Here is a 20,819-nt window from a genome sequence, read left to right on the forward strand (position 1 = left end):
ATTCCGACGAACTGATAACCTCCTCCTTTTTTGGAAGTCGGTTAAAAAGTATTTGTGAGGTGCGGAAAAAAGTGTACTAAAAGCAAAATTTTTATGAGGATATTTTAATAGAAACTTGTTTAAAGAATCTGCCGTTTACGTCTTCATGACTCCCCCATTACTCTTCAACTAGTTTAAAGATTTTTGTAATTAACTAAAAGTTATGTATTTCATCGAAATCCCACAAAAAAACTACAAATGGGTTACTTTTAATCAATTGATAATTTTTTTCTGCAGAGTATTTATTTACATATATGCGTATTATATTGTTTGTTTGAACTACATATATGTATGTATGTATGTACAATGTACTTTGTACATATATATGTAGATGTTATACTCAATTCTCAGCGAATGGCATAACAATGGGAGAATACACACTCATATACATCCACAGATGTATGTACCTTGCTGAAAATCTGACTAGCTCAGAACTAGCGTAGTATTAGACATTTTGCCGACAGTACCAGTTGTAGCTCAATACCCAAGCAATGTTTTCAACGGTCCCGTTTTACACGGCGATGTCATTGGCGGTGGCAATTCTCGCCCAGTGCATTTCTTTGCAACTCATTTTTAACCGGTTCCATTTTGGACAGCTTTTTCTTATAAGAAACCGTTTTTAAGATTCCATTTTTGGATATTTTTTTCGTTTTTTCTTTCCTTTAACAGATTACAGTTTGTTACATATTTTATTTAAAAAATTTGTTAACAAATCTGAAAACTCACAACTGCCTCCACCGAGATTAGAACTCGCGACCAATGGTGCTTGAGTCGGACGTATTCTCGCTGAGCTACTCAGTGAGGAGTGAGAATTTGTTCATTTACATCGCAAGTTTAAACTGTCCCGCTCTGCAGCTGTTTTGCAGTAGTTCAGAGATAATTCTTAAATATGTAGTTCGGAACCAGCGCTTTGCCAGACAATCTCTAAATTTTCCCTGTAGGGAAAATCTCTAGTTCTGAACAGTGGTGCGATTAACAACTCTTGTTATTGTTAAGTCAGCTAAACGACAATTTTAACAATTTAGCTATTCAGTAAACGTTTCCCTAACGATATTCGTTAGCGCCAAATCAGCTGTTGACGCTAACGATAACGAGGGCCGCTAATTTGACGACGTCGACATAAAAATGCACAGCACCGCTAGCAAAAAAATATCAAAAATCAAAGGTTTTTCAGAAACATCAAACTTGCACTTTATTGTACTAAAATTTAATGGACTACAAAACTGCATACATAATTTGTTTATTATTCTGATAAAAAACTTGAAGTTTTACGAAAGTTTGTTGAATTTTGTTTAAATGTTGCACAATGTTTGAAACTAGAGTTTATACGGTTTTAGGTGCAGAATACACTATTAAAACAAGTAATACAAATTAAATAGTTTGTGACAACTTGTCTATATGTGTTCCGGTTATAATTTTCCAATAGGGCGTAAACAAATATAGAAAACTGGAAGTTAAAAGGTGATAAGTCTATTTTTTAATCTTACAGGAACTGAATATGCCTTGAATTTAAAGAAATTGAATAATTAAAGTTTTCAATTTAATACGTGTACATCGTTTATTAAAAATATAAATATCATATATGTGTGTTAATATTAAAAAATGTCTTTATTAATCATTATGATAATTAAATCAGTCCTTAAAATAAATATGTACAAAATGTGCATACAGTTTTTTTTTTTTAATATTACCAATCTTTTTCATGTTAAATGTTTTTTGTAAACTTTTTATTTACAGCTGCGTGTAAATATGGCAACAAAATTCAAAATTATGGTGTTTGCTACTTTTATTTATTATTTTAAATAATTTTACTTTTAGTAGTTCCATCTACTATATTTCAACAGAAACCACATAAATAAAAGTTTCAAAGCTTGCATAAAATTCACAAAAATGAATAAACTTAAAAAAATTTACTCCAAGCTTTCTAACTTTTTATTGAGAACCTTTATAAGATTTTCGGGAATGCAGTTTTGTATCCCATTCAATTTTAGTCTAATAAAGTGCAAGTTTCAAGTCGCCAAAAGTTACCGTTGATTTTTTAGAATGTTTTTTGTGGAGGGTGTTGCGCATTTTCTTCCACATAAAATGCCCACTTTGAGCTCACAGGAGTGCCTTGTCATATGCAATGGATTTGTGTCCAATATCGTTACTGCAAACAACAAAAATTGTTAGCTTACAACTCGATAAGTCGCATTGTTAAAAGTTAGTGAATCGCACTACAGGTGAGCTTCTAATACATTTAGACCCAGTACTGGTTCGCGATAAATCTCTTTTGCATGTAAACAACTGGCGAATTCAACATGGCGATGTCCTAGGAAGCGTCAATTGCCCTCCGCTGCATCCCTTTTTCGATAGTTCCGAACAGTCCTAAATTCTATAGTTCCGAACCTGTTCTAAAATCGACAGACGAAAGAAACAAGTATCATAATTTTTCAATCTTTTCAGTTCTTCCGTGTGTGCGATTTTAAATTATTTTGAATTTGAAACTAAATTTGTTTGAATGGTTATAATAAATATACGTTTACATACCTTTAGCTGTAGCTGAGTTTGCAAGGTGCTTGCTGTTATTGCTTAGATTCCATAAGTTACCAAGATGTTAAAATGTTAACACAAATTTTTGTTTTGTATCACGAAGCTATGAAAAAGCATCTGCGAAGTGCAGAATGGAAGCGTATTTGAACGAAACAGCCACCAAACACATATCTATGTAAAGTAATCAAACCTTTTTCGATAGTTCCGAACTAATTCGAAATTCGACTGATAAGATCTAGTTCCTTCTGCATCTCTTTTTTATAGTTTCGAACCAGTTCTAAAATCGTTGCCTTAGATATAGATTTCTAATGAAAAAGTGAAAAAAAATAGTTTTTTAAAAGTACCACATTTCGCTGATTTTGAACTGGTTGGGTTCCAGTTTCTATCGGACTGGTTCGTTCTTGCCGATAAAAATCTAGTACGGAACTAGAAATTTGATTCACCAGTTCGCGGTTTCCCTGCAGGGTTACTGCAGTGTATATGTCTCTATGTTTGTGTGTGTATGGTTGTTGGTGGTTGAGTGGATTTGCCGGAAGAAATCGCTCTCTATTGACATTTACTAAGTAAATATTAGGGAATGCTTAAGTTCAGTTTGAAAGCCAGTGGAAACATGAGTGCATTTATGATAGCTTTATTCCACTCGCTTTCCGGGCTGCTCCGGTAATTAGAGCGTAAAAATAAGTTACTCTCTCACAAGTGTCAAAAATGTGCCCAGAGCGGGATGAACGCAAAAACCACGTTTCGTGGCCGGAATCAACAAATCAGCTCTAAACAATGATTTCATTAATCTTATATGGCTAATAAAATTAGCAAATAACTACATTTTCTGAAACTTCNTGAGGTGCGGAAAAAAGTGTACTAAAAGCAAAATTTTTATGAGGATATTTTAATAGAAACTTGTTTAAAGAATCTGCCGTTTACGTCTTCATGACTCCCCCATTACTCTTCAACTAGTTTAAAGATTTTTGTAATTAACTAAAAGTTATGTATTTCATCGAAATCCCACAAAAAAACTACAAATGGGTTACTTTTAATCAATTGATAATTTTTTTCTGCAGAGTATTTATTTACATATATGCGTATTATATTGTTTGTTTGAACTACATATATGTATGTATGTATGTACAATGTACTTTGTACATATATATGTAGATGTTATACTCAATTCTCAGCGAATGGCATAACAATGGGAGAATACACACTCATATACATCCACAGATGTATGTACCTTGCTGAAAATCTGACTAGCTCAGAACTAGCGTAGTATTAGACATTTTGCCGACAGTACCAGTTGTAGCTCAATACCCAAGCAATGTTTTCAACGGTCCCGTTTTACACGGCGATGTCATTGGCGGTGGCAATTCTCGCCCAGTGCATTTCTTTGCAACTCATTTTTAACCGGTTCCATTTTGGACAGCTTTTTCTTATAAGAAACCGTTTTTAAGATTCCATTTTTGGATATTTTTTTCGTTTTTTCTTTCCTTTAACAGATTACAGTTTGTTACATATTTTATTTAAAAAATTTGTTAACAAATCTGAAAACTCACAACTGCCTCCACCGAGATTAGAACTCGCGACCAATGGTGCTTGAGTCGGACGTATTCTCGCTGAGCTACTCAGTGAGGAGTGAGAATTTGTTCATTTACATCGCAAGTTTAAACTGTCCCGCTCTGCAGCTGTTTTGCAGTAGTTCAGAGATAATTCTTAAATATGTAGTTCGGAACCAGCGCTTTGCCAGACAATCTCTAAATTTTCCCTGTAGGGAAAATCTCTAGTTCTGAACAGTGGTGCGATTAACAACTCTTGTTATTGTTAAGTCAGCTAAACGACAATTTTAACAATTTAGCTATTCAGTAAACGTTTCCCTAACGATATTCGTTAGCGCCAAATCAGCTGTTGACGCTAACGATAACGAGGGCCGCTAATTTGACGACGTCGACATAAAAATGCACAGCACCGCTAGCAAAAAAATATCAAAAATCAAAGGTTTTTCAGAAACATCAAACTTGCACTTTATTGTACTAAAATTTAATGGACTACAAAACTGCATACATAATTTGTTTATTATTCTGATAAAAAACTTGAAGTTTTACGAAAGTTTGTTGAATTTTGTTTAAATGTTGCACAATGTTTGAAACTAGAGTTTATACGGTTTTAGGTGCAGAATACACTATTAAAACAAGTAATACAAATTAAATAGTTTGTGACAACTTGTCTATATGTGTTCCGGTTATAATTTTCCAATAGGGCGTAAACAAATATAGAAAACTGGAAGTTAAAAGGTGATAAGTCTATTTTTTAATCTTACAGGAACTGAATATGCCTTGAATTTAAAGAAATTGAATAATTAAAGTTTTCAATTTAATACGTGTACATCGTTTATTAAAAATATAAATATCATATATGTGTGTTAATATTAAAAAATGTCTTTATTAATCATTATGATAATTAAATCAGTCCTTAAAATAAATATGTACAAAATGTGCATACAGTTTTTTTTTTTTAATATTACCAATCTTTTTCATGTTAAATGTTTTTTGTAAACTTTTTATTTACAGCTGCGTGTAAATATGGCAACAAAATTCAAAATTATGGTGTTTGCTACTTTTATTTATTATTTTAAATAATTTTACTTTTAGTAGTTCCATCTACTATATTTCAACAGAAACCACATAAATAAAAGTTTCAAAGCTTGCATAAAATTCACAAAAATGAATAAACTTAAAAAAATTTACTCCAAGCTTTCTAACTTTTTATTGAGAACCTTTATAAGATTTTCGGGAATGCAGTTTTGTATCCCATTCAATTTTAGTCTAATAAAGTGCAAGTTTCAAGTCGCCAAAAGTTACCGTTGATTTTTTAGAATGTTTTTTGTGGAGGGTGTTGCGCATTTTCTTCCACATAAAATGCCCACTTTGAGCTCACAGGAGTGCCTTGTCATATGCAATGGATTTGTGTCCAATATCGTTACTGCAAACAACAAAAATTGTTAGCTTACAACTCGATAAGTCGCATTGTTAAAAGTTAGTGAATCGCACTACAGGTGAGCTTCTAATACATTTAGACCCAGTACTGGTTCGCGATAAATCTCTTTTGCATGTAAACAACTGGCGAATTCAACATGGCGATGTCCTAGGAAGCGTCAATTGCCCTCCGCTGCATCCCTTTTTCGATAGTTCCGAACAGTCCTAAATTCTATAGTTCCGAACCTGTTCTAAAATCGACAGACGAAAGAAACAAGTATCATAATTTTTCAATCTTTTCAGTTCTTCCGTGTGTGCGATTTTAAATTATTTTGAATTTGAAACTAAATTTGTTTGAATGGTTATAATAAATATACGTTTACATACCTTTAGCTGTAGCTGAGTTTGCAAGGTGCTTGCTGTTATTGCTTAGATTCCATAAGTTACCAAGATGTTAAAATGTTAACACAAATTTTTGTTTTGTATCACGAAGCTATGAAAAAGCATCTGCGAAGTGCAGAATGGAAGCGTATTTGAACGAAACAGCCACCAAACACATATCTATGTAAAGTAATCAAACCTTTTTCGATAGTTCCGAACTAATTCGAAATTCGACTGATAAGATCTAGTTCCTTCTGCATCTCTTTTTTATAGTTTCGAACCAGTTCTAAAATCGTTGCCTTAGATATAGATTTCTAATGAAAAAGTGAAAAAAAATAGTTTTTTAAAAGTACCACATTTCGCTGATTTTGAACTGGTTGGGTTCCAGTTTCTATCGGACTGGTTCGTTCTTGCCGATAAAAATCTAGTACGGAACTAGAAATTTGATTCACCAGTTCGCGGTTTCCCTGCAGGGTTACTGCAGTGTATATGTCTCTATGTTTGTGTGTGTATGGTTGTTGGTGGTTGAGTGGATTTGCCGGAAGAAATCGCTCTCTATTGACATTTACTAAGTAAATATTAGGGAATGCTTAAGTTCAGTTTGAAAGCCAGTGGAAACATGAGTGCATTTATGATAGCTTTATTCCACTCGCTTTCCGGGCTGCTCCGGTAATTAGAGCGTAAAAATAAGTTACTCTCTCACAAGTGTCAAAAATGTGCCCAGAGCGGGATGAACGCAAAAACCACGTTTCGTGGCCGGAATCAACAAATCAGCTCTAAACAATGATTTCATTAATCTTATATGGCTAATAAAATTAGCAAATAACTACATTTTCTGAAACTTCTGTGGGGTATTTTCCATTTTGTGTTTTATAAAATTGGCTTTCAGATGTAAACAATTAATGGCTGTTATTTCGAAAAGACTTTTTCACATGTGTGTCCGGAAAAACCGCCCGGAAAAATATTTAAAATCAAGATAGTTTAATTTTAGAATTTTTATCATCATATATCAAATGCTTTTTATATGTCCATGTTATGTGGTTTTCTTTGTGAGTTTACTTGATTCTTGGGTATTTTTTATACAGTAAATTACCACCACTTGCGTGTCACTCGAATTTTATAAAATGGTCTATTTTTAAATTAAATTCTTAAAATATTTTTGAAAAGCTTTTGATTTTGAATTTTACGTAAACTATTCAGAACAGTCCAAGACTTCATAAAGTTTAATTTGTTTTCAAAAATATTAATAAGGTTTTTAGTAGCACGCTATGCCAATGCTACAAAAAATTAAATGTACAATATATTGTACAAATGCACGTAGAGGGTTAAATGTCTTTTAGGACGATATTTATTATTCTTACATTAGAAATTAACTTATAATAAATACTAAGAAATTATTACATTTTTTATTTCATGAATAACCTTTAAATTTAATAAATAAATATAAATTTAAATCAATAAATACTATAAACTTAAATTTCCAATTTATTAAAATTAAAATTTTAGTCCCATGTTTTATTTTGTTTAAGTTTCTCTATGTAGTTCTATTTTATACCACACTGGCGCTGTTTCTGACAGGTTTACATGTCGTGGATGATATTAATATAACCAGAGTACATCCTCCCAGTGGGAAAAGTAGTAATGCATTACATGCGTGATAAATAATGTAACGTAATTCCTATGAGTTCTAGACTCATATTACATCACATTCATTCCTCGATACTAGGTAATGCAAAATTGAATGCCCCAATTTTCCTAGGACATCGGCGTAGGGCGAAAATGCATTTTCGAATGTGAAAAGGGTTGTCTTACTGATTATTTTTTCGATTACCATACATTACATTTCCCACTGCGCTATAACGAAGAACATAAACAATACTTATTACAAGTTGTTGCAATGCATAGATAGGGACGTTCGGATCATAAAAGTATCGATACCTACTTAAATGAGTTTACTCAAATCGCTATTTCGATACTAGTTACTTACATGAGTGAACCGAATGTATCGATACCTACTTATATCGATAATTGTTCATCCTTTTATATGCAACAAAGCGAAAGTAATTTTCAAGATCGACCTATATCGGCAGCCAGTTCGAAAACGTCACACCTCAGAAAACTATTTAGGAACGTCCTATTTCAGAATTCGGTTCAAAAACGCCCTATCTCAAATATTTTCAGTTGAGGTATCAATATGTATATTTGTTCATTAGTAACACTAGAAGTAATACGCTTAGAGAGAAAATTCAACCTTTGAAAGGTTCCCACAAAACTTTACGGCCACAAATCATTGCTTGCACTTTGCTGTGGTATAACTAACTTTGTAAAATATATCCACACTTTAGATTTTGGCGGTGCTATTCCTTAAAGTAATTTTTTTTCATAAAAACGAATCAATTATTTTCCATAGAAAAATCCATTCGATACCAGTACTTTTCTTTCGATACCAAGAAGGTCTCGAAACAACGATTCGAGTGAAAAAAGCAGTTGGTATCTAAACAAAAGTATCGAGTACATACTCGTATTTACTTGTATCGAAACATCCCTATTTCCGGATGCTTAGAAGTAAACATTAATGTTGTCACAGACTCAGAAATGAAATTAGTATTTACTATAAGTTAATTTAAAATGTTAGAATAATAAATATCGTCTTAAAAGACATTTATGTATGTAAATTATTATTAACATTTATATTTCCAGCTGTATAGCTCAAAAACTGTTGGTCGGACGGCATTTGCTCAGAGAACCTTTTTGATGCGAATTTCATGCTCTATAAAAATTGTACACTCTTTTTTGCCTAGAAAAAATTTTAAAACCGAAAAAAAATTCCCGTGTTAATTATATGAGAAATCGAATTTTTAAAAGAGCTAACTAAGCCTGTGATGCACTTGAAATTTTTTTGAAACGGCATATTTTTTTATTTTCTATTAAGTATCAGATTTTTAGGAGGCCAGACAAAAAAATATCGCCTAAATATAAAACACCCTAATGTACACATGTACATACTTTCGTTTGGATTGAATATAATTTAGATATATGTACATACATATGTAATAGGCCGAATTCTTGATTCAAAATTAGCGCTAAGAAAACCAGTTTGGTTGTTCGGTTACACAGGCCGACATTTTTTAGACCCTGGGATCAGCTTACACTTATCCAAAGAATCAGTTTTGCTCGATTGGCTCAGGTTTTCGAGATATTTTAGCCTAAACATGTGAAAACGAAAATAAAATAATAGTTCGCTTTTTTTAGAAAATTTAATAAATCATTTGAAATTAAAATATTTCCCCTTGATAATGCTGTTTAACTCAACGAGATATCTTGTTTAAACCCTGAGATATTGTCCGTTGAAATTTATGAGTTTTGCAACATTATTTCTTTCTTTGATTGAAAGATACAACACGAAAAGAAACAGATTTGTGGTATACGTTTAGGCGTCTTTATTTACATAATGAATGTATGTGTATATTATATATCATGTATATCACATATCATATAACGGGTGATTTTTTTGAGGTTAGGATTTTCATGCATTAGTATTTGACAGATCACGTGGGATTTCAGACATGGTGTCAAAGAGAAAGATGCTCAGTATGCTTTGACATTTCATCATGAATAGACTTACTAACGAGCAACGCTTGCAAATCATTGAATTTTATTACCAAAATCAGTGTTCGGTTCGNATACCTTTAGCTGTAGCTGAGTTTGCAAGGTGCTTGCTGTTATTGCTTAGATTCCATAAGTTACCAAGATGTTAAAATGTTAACACAAATTTTTGTTTTGTATCACGAAGCTATGAAAAAGCATCTGCGAAGTGCAGAATGGAAGCGTATTTGAACGAAACAGCCACCAAACACATATCTATGTAAAGTAATCAAACCTTTTTCGATAGTTCCGAACTAATTCGAAATTCGACTGATAAGATCTAGTTCCTTCTGCATCTCTTTTTTATAGTTTCGAACCAGTTCTAAAATCGTTGCCTTAGATATAGATTTCTAATGAAAAAGTGAAAAAAAATAGTTTTTTAAAAGTACCACATTTCGCTGATTTTGAACTGGTTGGGTTCCAGTTTCTATCGGACTGGTTCGTTCTTGCCGATAAAAATCTAGTACGGAACTAGAAATTTGATTCACCAGTTCGCGGTTTCCCTGCAGGGTTACTGCAGTGTATATGTCTCTATGTTTGTGTGTGTATGGTTGTTGGTGGTTGAGTGGATTTGCCGGAAGAAATCGCTCTCTATTGACATTTACTAAGTAAATATTAGGGAATGCTTAAGTTCAGTTTGAAAGCCAGTGGAAACATGAGTGCATTTATGATAGCTTTATTCCACTCGCTTTCCGGGCTGCTCCGGTAATTAGAGCGTAAAAATAAGTTACTCTCTCACAAGTGTCAAAAATGTGCCCAGAGCGGGATGAACGCAAAAACCACGTTTCGTGGCCGGAATCAACAAATCAGCTCTAAACAATGATTTCATTAATCTTATATGGCTAATAAAATTAGCAAATAACTACATTTTCTGAAACTTCTGTGGGGTATTTTCCATTTTGTGTTTTATAAAATTGGCTTTCAGATGTAAACAATTAATGGCTGTTATTTCGAAAAGACTTTTTCACATGTGTGTCCGGAAAAACCGCCCGGAAAAATATTTAAAATCAAGATAGTTTAATTTTAGAATTTTTATCATCATATATCAAATGCTTTTTATATGTCCATGTTATGTGGTTTTCTTTGTGAGTTTACTTGATTCTTGGGTATTTTTTATACAGTAAATTACCACCACTTGCGTGTCACTCGAATTTTATAAAATGGTCTATTTTTAAATTAAATTCTTAAAATATTTTTGAAAAGCTTTTGATTTTGAATTTTACGTAAACTATTCAGAACAGTCCAAGACTTCATAAAGTTTAATTTGTTTTCAAAAATATTAATAAGGTTTTTAGTAGCACGCTATGCCAATGCTACAAAAAATTAAATGTACAATATATTGTACAAATGCACGTAGAGGGTTAAATGTCTTTTAGGACGATATTTATTATTCTTACATTAGAAATTAACTTATAATAAATACTAAGAAATTATTACATTTTTTATTTCATGAATAACCTTTAAATTTAATAAATAAATATAAATTTAAATCAATAAATACTATAAACTTAAATTTCCAATTTATTAAAATTAAAATTTTAGTCCCATGTTTTATTTTGTTTAAGTTTCTCTATGTAGTTCTATTTTATACCACACTGGCGCTGTTTCTGACAGGTTTACATGTCGTGGATGATATTAATATAACCAGAGTACATCCTCCCAGTGGGAAAAGTAGTAATGCATTACATGCGTGATAAATAATGTAACGTAATTCCTATGAGTTCTAGACTCATATTACATCACATTCATTCCTCGATACTAGGTAATGCAAAATTGAATGCCCCAATTTTCCTAGGANGATATTCGTTAGCGCCAAATCAGCTGTTGACGCTAACGATAACGAGGGCCGCTAATTTGACGACGTCGACATAAAAATGCACAGCACCGCTAGCAAAAAAATATCAAAAATCAAAGGTTTTTCAGAAACATCAAACTTGCACTTTATTGTACTAAAATTTAATGGNGCGTAGGGCGAAAATGCATTTTCGAATGTGAAAAGGGTTGTCTTACTGATTATTTTTTCGATTACCATACATTACATTTCCCACTGCGCTATAACGAAGAACATAAACAATACTTATTACAAGTTGTTGCAATGCATAGATAGGGACGTTCGGATCATAAAAGTATCGATACCTACTTAAATGAGTTTACTCAAATCGCTATTTCGATACTAGTTACTTACATGAGTGAACCGAATGTATCGATACCTACTTATATCGATAATTGTTCATCCTTTTATATGCAACAAAGCGAAAGTAATTTTCAAGATCGACCTATATCGGCAGCCAGTTCGAAAACGTCACACCTCAGAAAACTATTTAGGAACGTCCTATTTCAGAATTCGGTTCAAAAACGCCCTATCTCAAATATTTTCAGTTGAGGTATCAATATGTATATTTGTTCATTAGTAACACTAGAAGTAATACGCTTAGAGAGAAAATTCAACCTTTGAAAGGTTCCCACAAAACTTTACGGCCACAAATCATTGCTTGCACTTTGCTGTGGTATAACTAACTTTGTAAAATATATCCACACTTTAGATTTTGGCGGTGCTATTCCTTAAAGTAATTTTTTTTCATAAAAACGAATCAATTATTTTCCATAGAAAAATCCATTCGATACCAGTACTTTTCTTTCGATACCAAGAAGGTCTCGAAACAACGATTCGAGTGAAAAAAGCAGTTGGTATCTAAACAAAAGTATCGAGTACATACTCGTATTTACTTGTATCGAAACATCCCTATTTCCGGATGCTTAGAAGTAAACATTAATGTTGTCACAGACTCAGAAATGAAATTAGTATTTACTATAAGTTAATTTAAAATGTTAGAATAATAAATATCGTCTTAAAAGACATTTATGTATGTAAATTATTATTAACATTTATATTTCCAGCTGTATAGCTCAAAAACTGTTGGTCGGACGGCATTTGCTCAGAGAACCTTTTTGATGCGAATTTCATGCTCTATAAAAATTGTACACTCTTTTTTGCCTAGAAAAAATTTTAAAACCGAAAAAAAATTCCCGTGTTAATTATATGAGAAATCGAATTTTTAAAAGAGCTAACTAAGCCTGTGATGCACTTGAAATTTTTTTGAAACGGCATATTTTTTTATTTTCTATTAAGTATCAGATTTTTAGGAGGCCAGACAAAAAAATATCGCCTAAATATAAAACACCCTAATGTACACATGTACATACTTTCGTTTGGATTGAATATAATTTAGATATATGTACATACATATGTAATAGGCCGAATTCTTGATTCAAAATTAGCGCTAAGAAAACCAGTTTGGTTGTTCGGTTACACAGGCCGACATTTTTTAGACCCTGGGATCAGCTTACACTTATCCAAAGAATCAGTTTTGCTCGATTGGCTCAGGTTTTCGAGATATTTTAGCCTAAACATGTGAAAACGAAAATAAAATAATAGTTCGCTTTTTTTAGAAAATTTAATAAATCATTTGAAATTAAAATATTTCCCCTTGATAATGCTGTTTAACTCAACGAGATATCTTGTTTAAACCCTGAGATATTGTCCGTTGAAATTTATGAGTTTTGCAACATTATTTCTTTCTTTGATTGAAAGATACAACACGAAAAGAAACAGATTTGTGGTATACGTTTAGGCGTCTTTATTTACATAATGAATGTATGTGTATATTATATATCATGTATATCACATATCATATAACGGGTGATTTTTTTGAGGTTAGGATTTTCATGCATTAGTATTTGACAGATCACGTGGGATTTCAGACATGGTGTCAAAGAGAAAGATGCTCAGTATGCTTTGACATTTCATCATGAATAGACTTACTAACGAGCAACGCTTGCAAATCATTGAATTTTATTACCAAAATCAGTGTTCGGTTCGCTTTACGTCCGATTTATGGTCTACATAATCGACCAAGTGAGCAAACAATTAATGCGATTGTGACCAAGTTTCGCACTCAGTTTACTTTATTGGACATTAAACCAACCACACGAATGCGTACAGTGCGTACAGAAGAGAATATTGCGTCTGTTTCTGAGAGTGTTGCTGAAGACCGTGAAATGTCGATTCGTCGCCGTTCGCAGCAATTGGGTTTGCGAAACACATTTCGAACCGAACACTGATTTTGGTAATAAAATTCAATGATTTGCAAGCGTTGCTCGTTAGTAAGTCTATTCATGATGAAATGTCAAAGCATACTGAGCATCTTTCTCTTTGACACCATGTCTGAAATCCCACGTGATCTGTCAAATACTAATGCATGAAAATCCTAACCTCAAAAAAATCACCCGTTATATATCATGTACTTCACACATATGTATAATATCAAATGAAATTCCTAGAGAAGTTCTCATGCATTCATTTCTTCGTTAAATTCTTAAACGAAATAAGTTTTCTCTATGCACGCGCACGCGTACACATACACGCACACGATCTCGGGCTAGTGAGAAACAAAAATTTCTCTCTGAAAGTGGCTCTCACAGCAGGGCGAGCAAACGAACAAGCCTTTAGTCAACTATCTATTGTGACAGTAATGTAATTTAGGGTTACCCTCAAAGGCTTACAATTTTAATTTTTTTTCTGTTTGCACTAAATATTCGAAATTTGGCCGAATTTCTGGTCAAAAGTCCAATTTCGCATGTGTTATAACACATTTCATTGTCACCGCGGTTTGAAGGTCTAGGTGAAATGAATATAGGTTCAGCATATTTTGCCGATATGACGTAGGGTTGCCTATTTACACGGGACTTAAATTCTAATAAAATGTCATACATACCTTTCTTTAAAGTGCTGTATATTGGAAACCTTTTAACGCAACTTAATGAAACTAAAATGTATTTATTCCGTCTTATTATGGGCTTTAACTGTACATTTTTTACATTAATGTGCAACGTATAAAAAACAAAATTAAATTAAGCAAACATTTTATTTTTATTTTTTTTTTGATTATAGCATTTTTAAAAATTTTTTCTTTTTACATAAAAACATTGTCTATAATGTCAACTTTAAGTACCCAAATGGGCGTAATAAGCTACTTATTGGTTTGGATATGATAAATAGACATTGAAATTTTATGAAATTGTATATTTTTGAAAGAGGAAAGGTGTGTAAAAAGCAAAAACAATACGAATAAATCATATTAACTTTACTAAAGGCCTGAAATAATGAAAATTCCTTCAAGGAAATGGAGAATTGAGCTATGTTGCAAGTTCACATGGGAAATCTGCTTACGACGTTATTGGAAGAAATTTTAAGAGACTAGCAGCTAGAGCAAGTCTTCAACTAATGATGTTACAACAAATTCGTACACCCGAAGCGCTCTACCAATGGGATGCCTGTACAAAATAACTGCAACTAACTTTTCAGTGGACTTTATTTCGCCCATGACTACGTGCCAATTACTTTAATCCTATTCCTATCCTAATCAGGAAAAAATTATTTGTTGATTTAAAGATTCGTTAAATATGGATATGAAGATGGCACAACGCCGAAACCGGTTTGTCTCCAAACCAAATTTGACAAGGGATGACGGAAAATCGTTCCACAATACATCATACTCTTACCCTGTCGGAAACACAAAAAACCAAAAAGAAGGTTTGGTTTTTTTTATTAAGTAAATACTTTTTTTTTAATATTAAACTGCACTTTGTTTAAGTAGTATAAAAAATTAGAACCATTTTTGAGATGAAGCCAAGTTTTTTTGAGATCTGCAGCTTAGTAATTTCGGAGCTATTTATTGATTAATCGACAAGTTCCCATAATGTCTAACAAATTTTGCAAATATGTACATATTTCACTTTCTGTATATACATCAACAAGAAAAAAATTATTTTCTTCTGGACGACATTTTCTGCGGGTTTACCTTCATCGGCTGTTTCATTGATCATCTCATAGTCACCTCTACGACCAATGAGGATTTTCTTCAGCAGTTCGAACTCATTTTCTGAGCTCTGAGAGATAACAAACTCAAACTGATTTGAAGCTTATCATTCTTCAAACCACAAACCATGATTGATCATCGTAGTGTGTTTCGAATGAAGCAGTCACGTGAAGTACAGCACATATGACAGGGAACTGTTGGCTATAAAATTTGTTCGCCACATTCTGGAGGAAATTAAGTTCATCATAAGTGCCGGCCACAAGCCTCTATCGTATGTATTGGTCAGGAAGCCAACAAAACTTGACTCTTACGACTTATCCTACTTGATTTGATGCAACCTCTAGAATGAATGCCATAAATATGCCATGCCAACTATCCTCAAAGCCGAAAGAGTAAAACAGCAACAATAAGATGTTGGAGAACTTCAAAGAGTGATCGATTAAAGCATAGCTGTATAACTCCAGCGTGTATGCACTACGCCATCTACGAAAAATCTTCTTGCGATGTACATAGTATATGTACGTCCATACATACGTACATATATGTATGGATACGTTAAAAAAATATATTCTTGGATAGGTACTCTCTAGCGATCAGGGCAGGCTCTGAAGAGTATCGGGCTGGCTCAGTTGCTACTTGAAAGTCGTAATGGCAATGAATCGATAGATCAGATTGACATATCTTCTATCACCTTTGAATTTTGAGAGAGACTGAAAATGCACAGATGCACAGTTTAACAGGCTAACCTAATATTCACGCACGCCGCCAATTTACTGTCAAAAATTTCTCATGCACATACAACTTGTATGGGACCAACCGAAATTGAACGGCGTGCGTATGAAGCTAACTCAATTTCCAATTTTTGTTCTGCGTGACATTTTGATTTGACGTTTCGCTCAATGAAATCAAATGCAAACGCATGCAAGTCAATTTCGGGTGACGCAAAAAAACAAATTCGACGGCATGCGTACCAAAACGCAAGCCGCGAATATTAGGTTAGCCTGTAAATACTATATTCCGATGTTCTGCAAATTGACCATAGACGGCACTAGAAAGGGCGATAACTAAAAGATGCTAAGAACTCAATAACAATTTGAAAAAGTGGATCATATTATGTTGAAACATTTCCTGTTCATTGCTCTGAAATATGTAAATGCGACTAAACTCTCTTCAATTTTCATTCTTCAATTCACTGCGAATAAGCTGAGGATATCCTACTATAGACCTAAGCATCTGTACAAATACTACTTAGCAATTACAGCAATATAGTAATAATAGTAACAATCACTCTTATAAACTTAACTTACTTACCTCAGAAAGAACAAACTAAACACACGAAAAATATAGAGAAAAAAGAGAACCTTCTTGAGAGTATTTTGTATAATTTCAACCCTATATTCAATTGCAGAACGCATGTATTTATGTATACAACAAACTAAAATTGTTTATTTTTTACAGTCAACATGTCCTACATCACACGGCTCACTTTGAGTCATAACAAGATAACCATGATCAGTCCGGGTATAGCCAACCTGCTCAACTTGGAGATATTAAATCTATCCAACAATGGTTTACGTGAACTGCCAGTTTCGCTTTCATCAATGCCTAAACTGCGTATCCTGAATGTTTCGCTGAATCGTTTAGATAGCCTGCCACGTGGATTCGGTGCATTTCCGGTATTGGAGGTGCTCGACCTCTCCTACAATAATCTCAATGAAAACGTGCTGCCCGGTAACTTCTTCATGATCGAAACACTTCGAGCACTCTACTTGGGCGACAATGATTTCGAGCATATCCCAAAAGAATTGGGAAATTTAAAAAATTTGCAAATACTCGGATTACGTGACAATGATTTGCTCGATTTGCCGCGTGAAATTGGCGAGTTGACTCGTCTGCGGGAGCTGCACATACAAAACAACCGCCTCCAGGTTTTGCCACCCGAAGTGGGTAATCTCGATTTGTTGGGCAGCAAGTCGGTGATGAAGATGGAGGAAAATCCATGGGTGGTGCCGATACAGGAGCAATATTTGCTGGGCATTAGTCACGTCATCGAGTATATAAAAACTGAGACGTACAAAATGTGAGTTAAATTTATTATAGCGTGATGTGAGTGTTGAGCTTACATATGTATTTTTTATTTGTTTTTTTTCTCTTCAGACTCTATAATCGCCACATAAAAAGTGACCGTGGACCGCCACCACCAAAGGCTGATAAAAGCAAGAAGGCGTCCCGCATACGCGCATGAGCTGACTCACCCTCAAATTTGCCAAAGCGATGTGCCTTTCTGAGCCAAGCTTAATGCAAGCAAATTGAATGCTTTTTAATTGTATTAACAATTAGGGCCGGTAACTCAATGTCTGGTTAACCCTAACTGCAGGTTAAACTATTTTATCGACGTGATCGCCAGGGAGTCGATAATGTCGGAAACGGTGTTTAAGCTGTAGTTAGCGTTAACCAGACATTGCGTAACCGGCCTTTGGTGCTTTGTAATTGTATGAATTTTTCTCTTTGTATAAACTTTGACATGCATACTTACATTCAACACACATATATTCTTTTGTACTACTAATCTTAAGTGAATATTAAATTATTTTGAAACCACAACAAAAAATCCGTGTTTATAGGTTCTATGGAATCGTAAGTAACGTATTTTTAAATTATTTATGCAAAAAAATTGTAATTTTGTTATTTAATATGCCAATGCACAATGGAATGCCTGGAGATAAGCTGAACCAAAAATTGTACAAATGTTACGATTTTCTGAGATTTTACATGCGCTATATTCCTACTTAGGAAAGAATAAATAAATTTAGAATTGTATACTTTTTAGTTAAGTATTCCTGTTTTTGTTCTTCATTGGCCCTATAACCGCACAAGCGATTTTGACCGAGTTCAACAAAGCACGCCAGTCGTTTCTTGTTCTTCTGCTAACCATTTAGGATTTTAGACAATTTAGAAAACGAGGCCAATTAGTTCGTCTGTACATGGTTTTCAAACGCAGTGGAGGCCTTCCTCTTCCTTTGCTATCACCAACGGTACGGTTGCCAGACGTACTGATTATATGAGTACAGTACTGATTTTTCAACCCTTGTACTGATTTTATTCATTTATTCAATCAGTACGCTAATGTCCTGATTTTTCAAAATTTTTACTGATTTGTACTAAATTTTCTATTCAAACAAAATACTTTAGTATTTTCTTAAGGTTTTTACATAACGTTGGAACTTCCTTAAACTGTACTGTAAAAAATAAGAAGAATATAATTTAATTATAGTTGACATGTTTTAGATAATGTTTGATATGCCCAAGAAATTAATACAACAAAAAGATCAATCGTTTTATGGGCATATCGCCGGGGCGTTACTTACCAGTTGCGATAATATGATGGAGCTTAAATTATTTAAAAAGAAGGCTTAAATTTTTGTCGAGTGTTGTTAGTTACCTCGAAAATAACGTTCAGTTTAATAACAATACATTTCAATATTCGAATGGCTTTTGCCTATAACTTACAACTCCTTTTTCTAAATTTACTGACTCTGTAAAATAGTTTGGCATATAAGGCATAGAGTTAGATACTCTTTTTAGCGAATTCTTAGTCTTTCACAGTTTTTGTGTAGTTGAAAAATTATTTAGGCCATGAGGAAATATAGATGAACTCCTTAAAAAGTGGTACTTTTTTTACAGTATGAGAGGATCTTAAGAATAAAGTTTGTTTCCTGGCGCAAAGAGAGAAACCGGCTTCTAATTAAAAATTTTGAAAGTAAACTTCAAATTCGTCGTTTAAATAAAATAATTTTTTACCAAAGGTCCAATTTCGAACTTCGAAGGCCCATATCTCGATTTCGGAGGCTAACTTCGAAAAACGGAGAAATTACCTTTTTACCTATGACTCAATCTCTTAAAAAAATTGGTTTGGTCACAAATATAAAATAACTTATTGGCTCCTGTGAATCATGATGTGTACACTCATGTTAAAATGAATAACACTTTTATTTTTTATGAACTATATTTTATTTATATACCAAAATATTGTTAAAAACAAGAACTCAGGCGTTTAAAGTTATTTTCTGTTACTTACATTCATAATTTCCCTTGAATAAAAATGTACCGATTTTTTTAGCATGAAAAAGTCTAATGTATCTACTGATTTCGCGCATAAAAAATCTGGCAGCCCTAACCAGCGGATACAATCATTCGTGGGACTAGGCCTAGACAGCATAGCCGCCGCGTCATAATTTTCTGCACTGTGCCGATGTCATTGTTAAGCTTATACAGCTCCTTGTTTCATCATCACCGTGCACGCCGCCACAAACTCGTAACAAGAATTGCAAAGCATGGATTTCTAAGCAGTCATTTAGTGCGTTCCAGCACGAGTTGCAGGTTTAGTCCAAAGTCGTTCCCGTACGCCAAAAATTCTGTATCTGGGAACGCTCTCGTGACAGCAACTGAGCAACTGTTACCAGAATTAAGTTTCAAGACTTAAGCTTAAACTAGTGGTGACATAACCATAATTATTTGGGAAATCGCTGAAGCTGCTTATTAAAACGACGTGTCACCTTCTCTATATTCGTATGAGAACTGAACTATACTGCTATGCCTGTGCGCGCCTACACCTTTCGGTTTCCCATGAAAACGAAAAGATGTGATTGCGGGACAGTGCAATAACAACAGTTGTTCATCGTCATTTATTTCCAGTCAACGGGATAACAGAAAATTATTAATACTACAAATTAATGCTAAGTGTGGCCATATTGTTAAAATAATATTAAATGCAAATTGCATACTTCTGTACATATGTATGTCGCGTGTTGTGATGCTGAAAGCACCACAGTACTCCCCTTCTACTGAAATCGTACGGGTTTTCGTATCTTGCGTTTCGGTCTCGATTGTTGTTCTTCTGTTGTTTGTCGCGGCGCTGGCGCGCACTCTGCCCTTCCTTCGTCTCCCCAAAGGTACGCTGGTTTTAGTCGATCGATGCTGACGTTTACTTGTCGCTCTCCTATTAACAGTGTGAAAAACTTTGTATGTCGTTGTTTTACTTCGAACGGCCCTTCATAAGCTGGCGTAAGTGATGGGCGTATACGGTCGTTGCGAACCAAAACATGTGAACATTTTCCTAAGTCCGTATGAATGTAGCTGGTTAAGGTGGTGTGGTACTTAGTTTGAGTCGGTCGCAGTTTTTCCATTATTTCTCGTAAATTTTGAAGGAATTCGTAGGGTGTTTGTTCGGAGCGGGCTGCCTCAACGAATTCGCCTGGTATTCTTAGCGTTGTGCCGTACAATAGTTCCGCTGGTGACGATTTTAGATCGGGCTTGTACGCTGTCCTCAAACCAAGAAGTACTAGTGGTAAATTGTCGGTCCATGTATCTTTTCCGGCTG

General features: G+C 33.8%; 1 protein-coding gene across 6 annotated transcripts in view; it reads left to right on the plus strand.

Annotated features, from left to right (window-relative positions):
• The window catches only part of ics (ras suppressor protein 1), a 36,347-nt gene extending 18,071 nt beyond the window's left edge, over nucleotides 1-18,276 (plus strand). For 3 of the 6 annotated variants that reach the window (XM_017614791.1, XM_017614785.1, XM_017614770.1), the window contains exons 2-3: nucleotides 16,898-17,519; nucleotides 17,597-18,272. In XM_017614791.1, the coding sequence (XP_017470280.1) occupies nucleotides 16,903-17,519; nucleotides 17,597-17,684 (705 nt within the window). In that variant the 5' untranslated portion in view covers nucleotides 16,898-16,902 and the 3' untranslated portion in view covers nucleotides 17,685-18,272. Of the gene's footprint in view, nucleotides 1-15,121; nucleotides 15,154-16,897; nucleotides 17,520-17,596 lie in introns of those variants that run through there. The other 3 variants (XM_017614778.1, XM_017614759.1, XM_017614750.1) reach the window with 3 other exon arrangements.
• The last annotated feature ends 2,543 nt before the right edge of the window (nucleotides 18,277-20,819 follow it).

Source organism: Rhagoletis zephyria, unplaced genomic scaffold, assembly GCF_001687245.7.
Source record: "Rhagoletis zephyria isolate East Lansing unplaced genomic scaffold, Rhagoletis_zephyria_1.1 Rzeph_scaffold_00020, whole genome shotgun sequence".
NCBI classification, from domain to species: Eukaryota; Metazoa; Arthropoda; class Insecta; order Diptera; family Tephritidae; genus Rhagoletis; species Rhagoletis zephyria.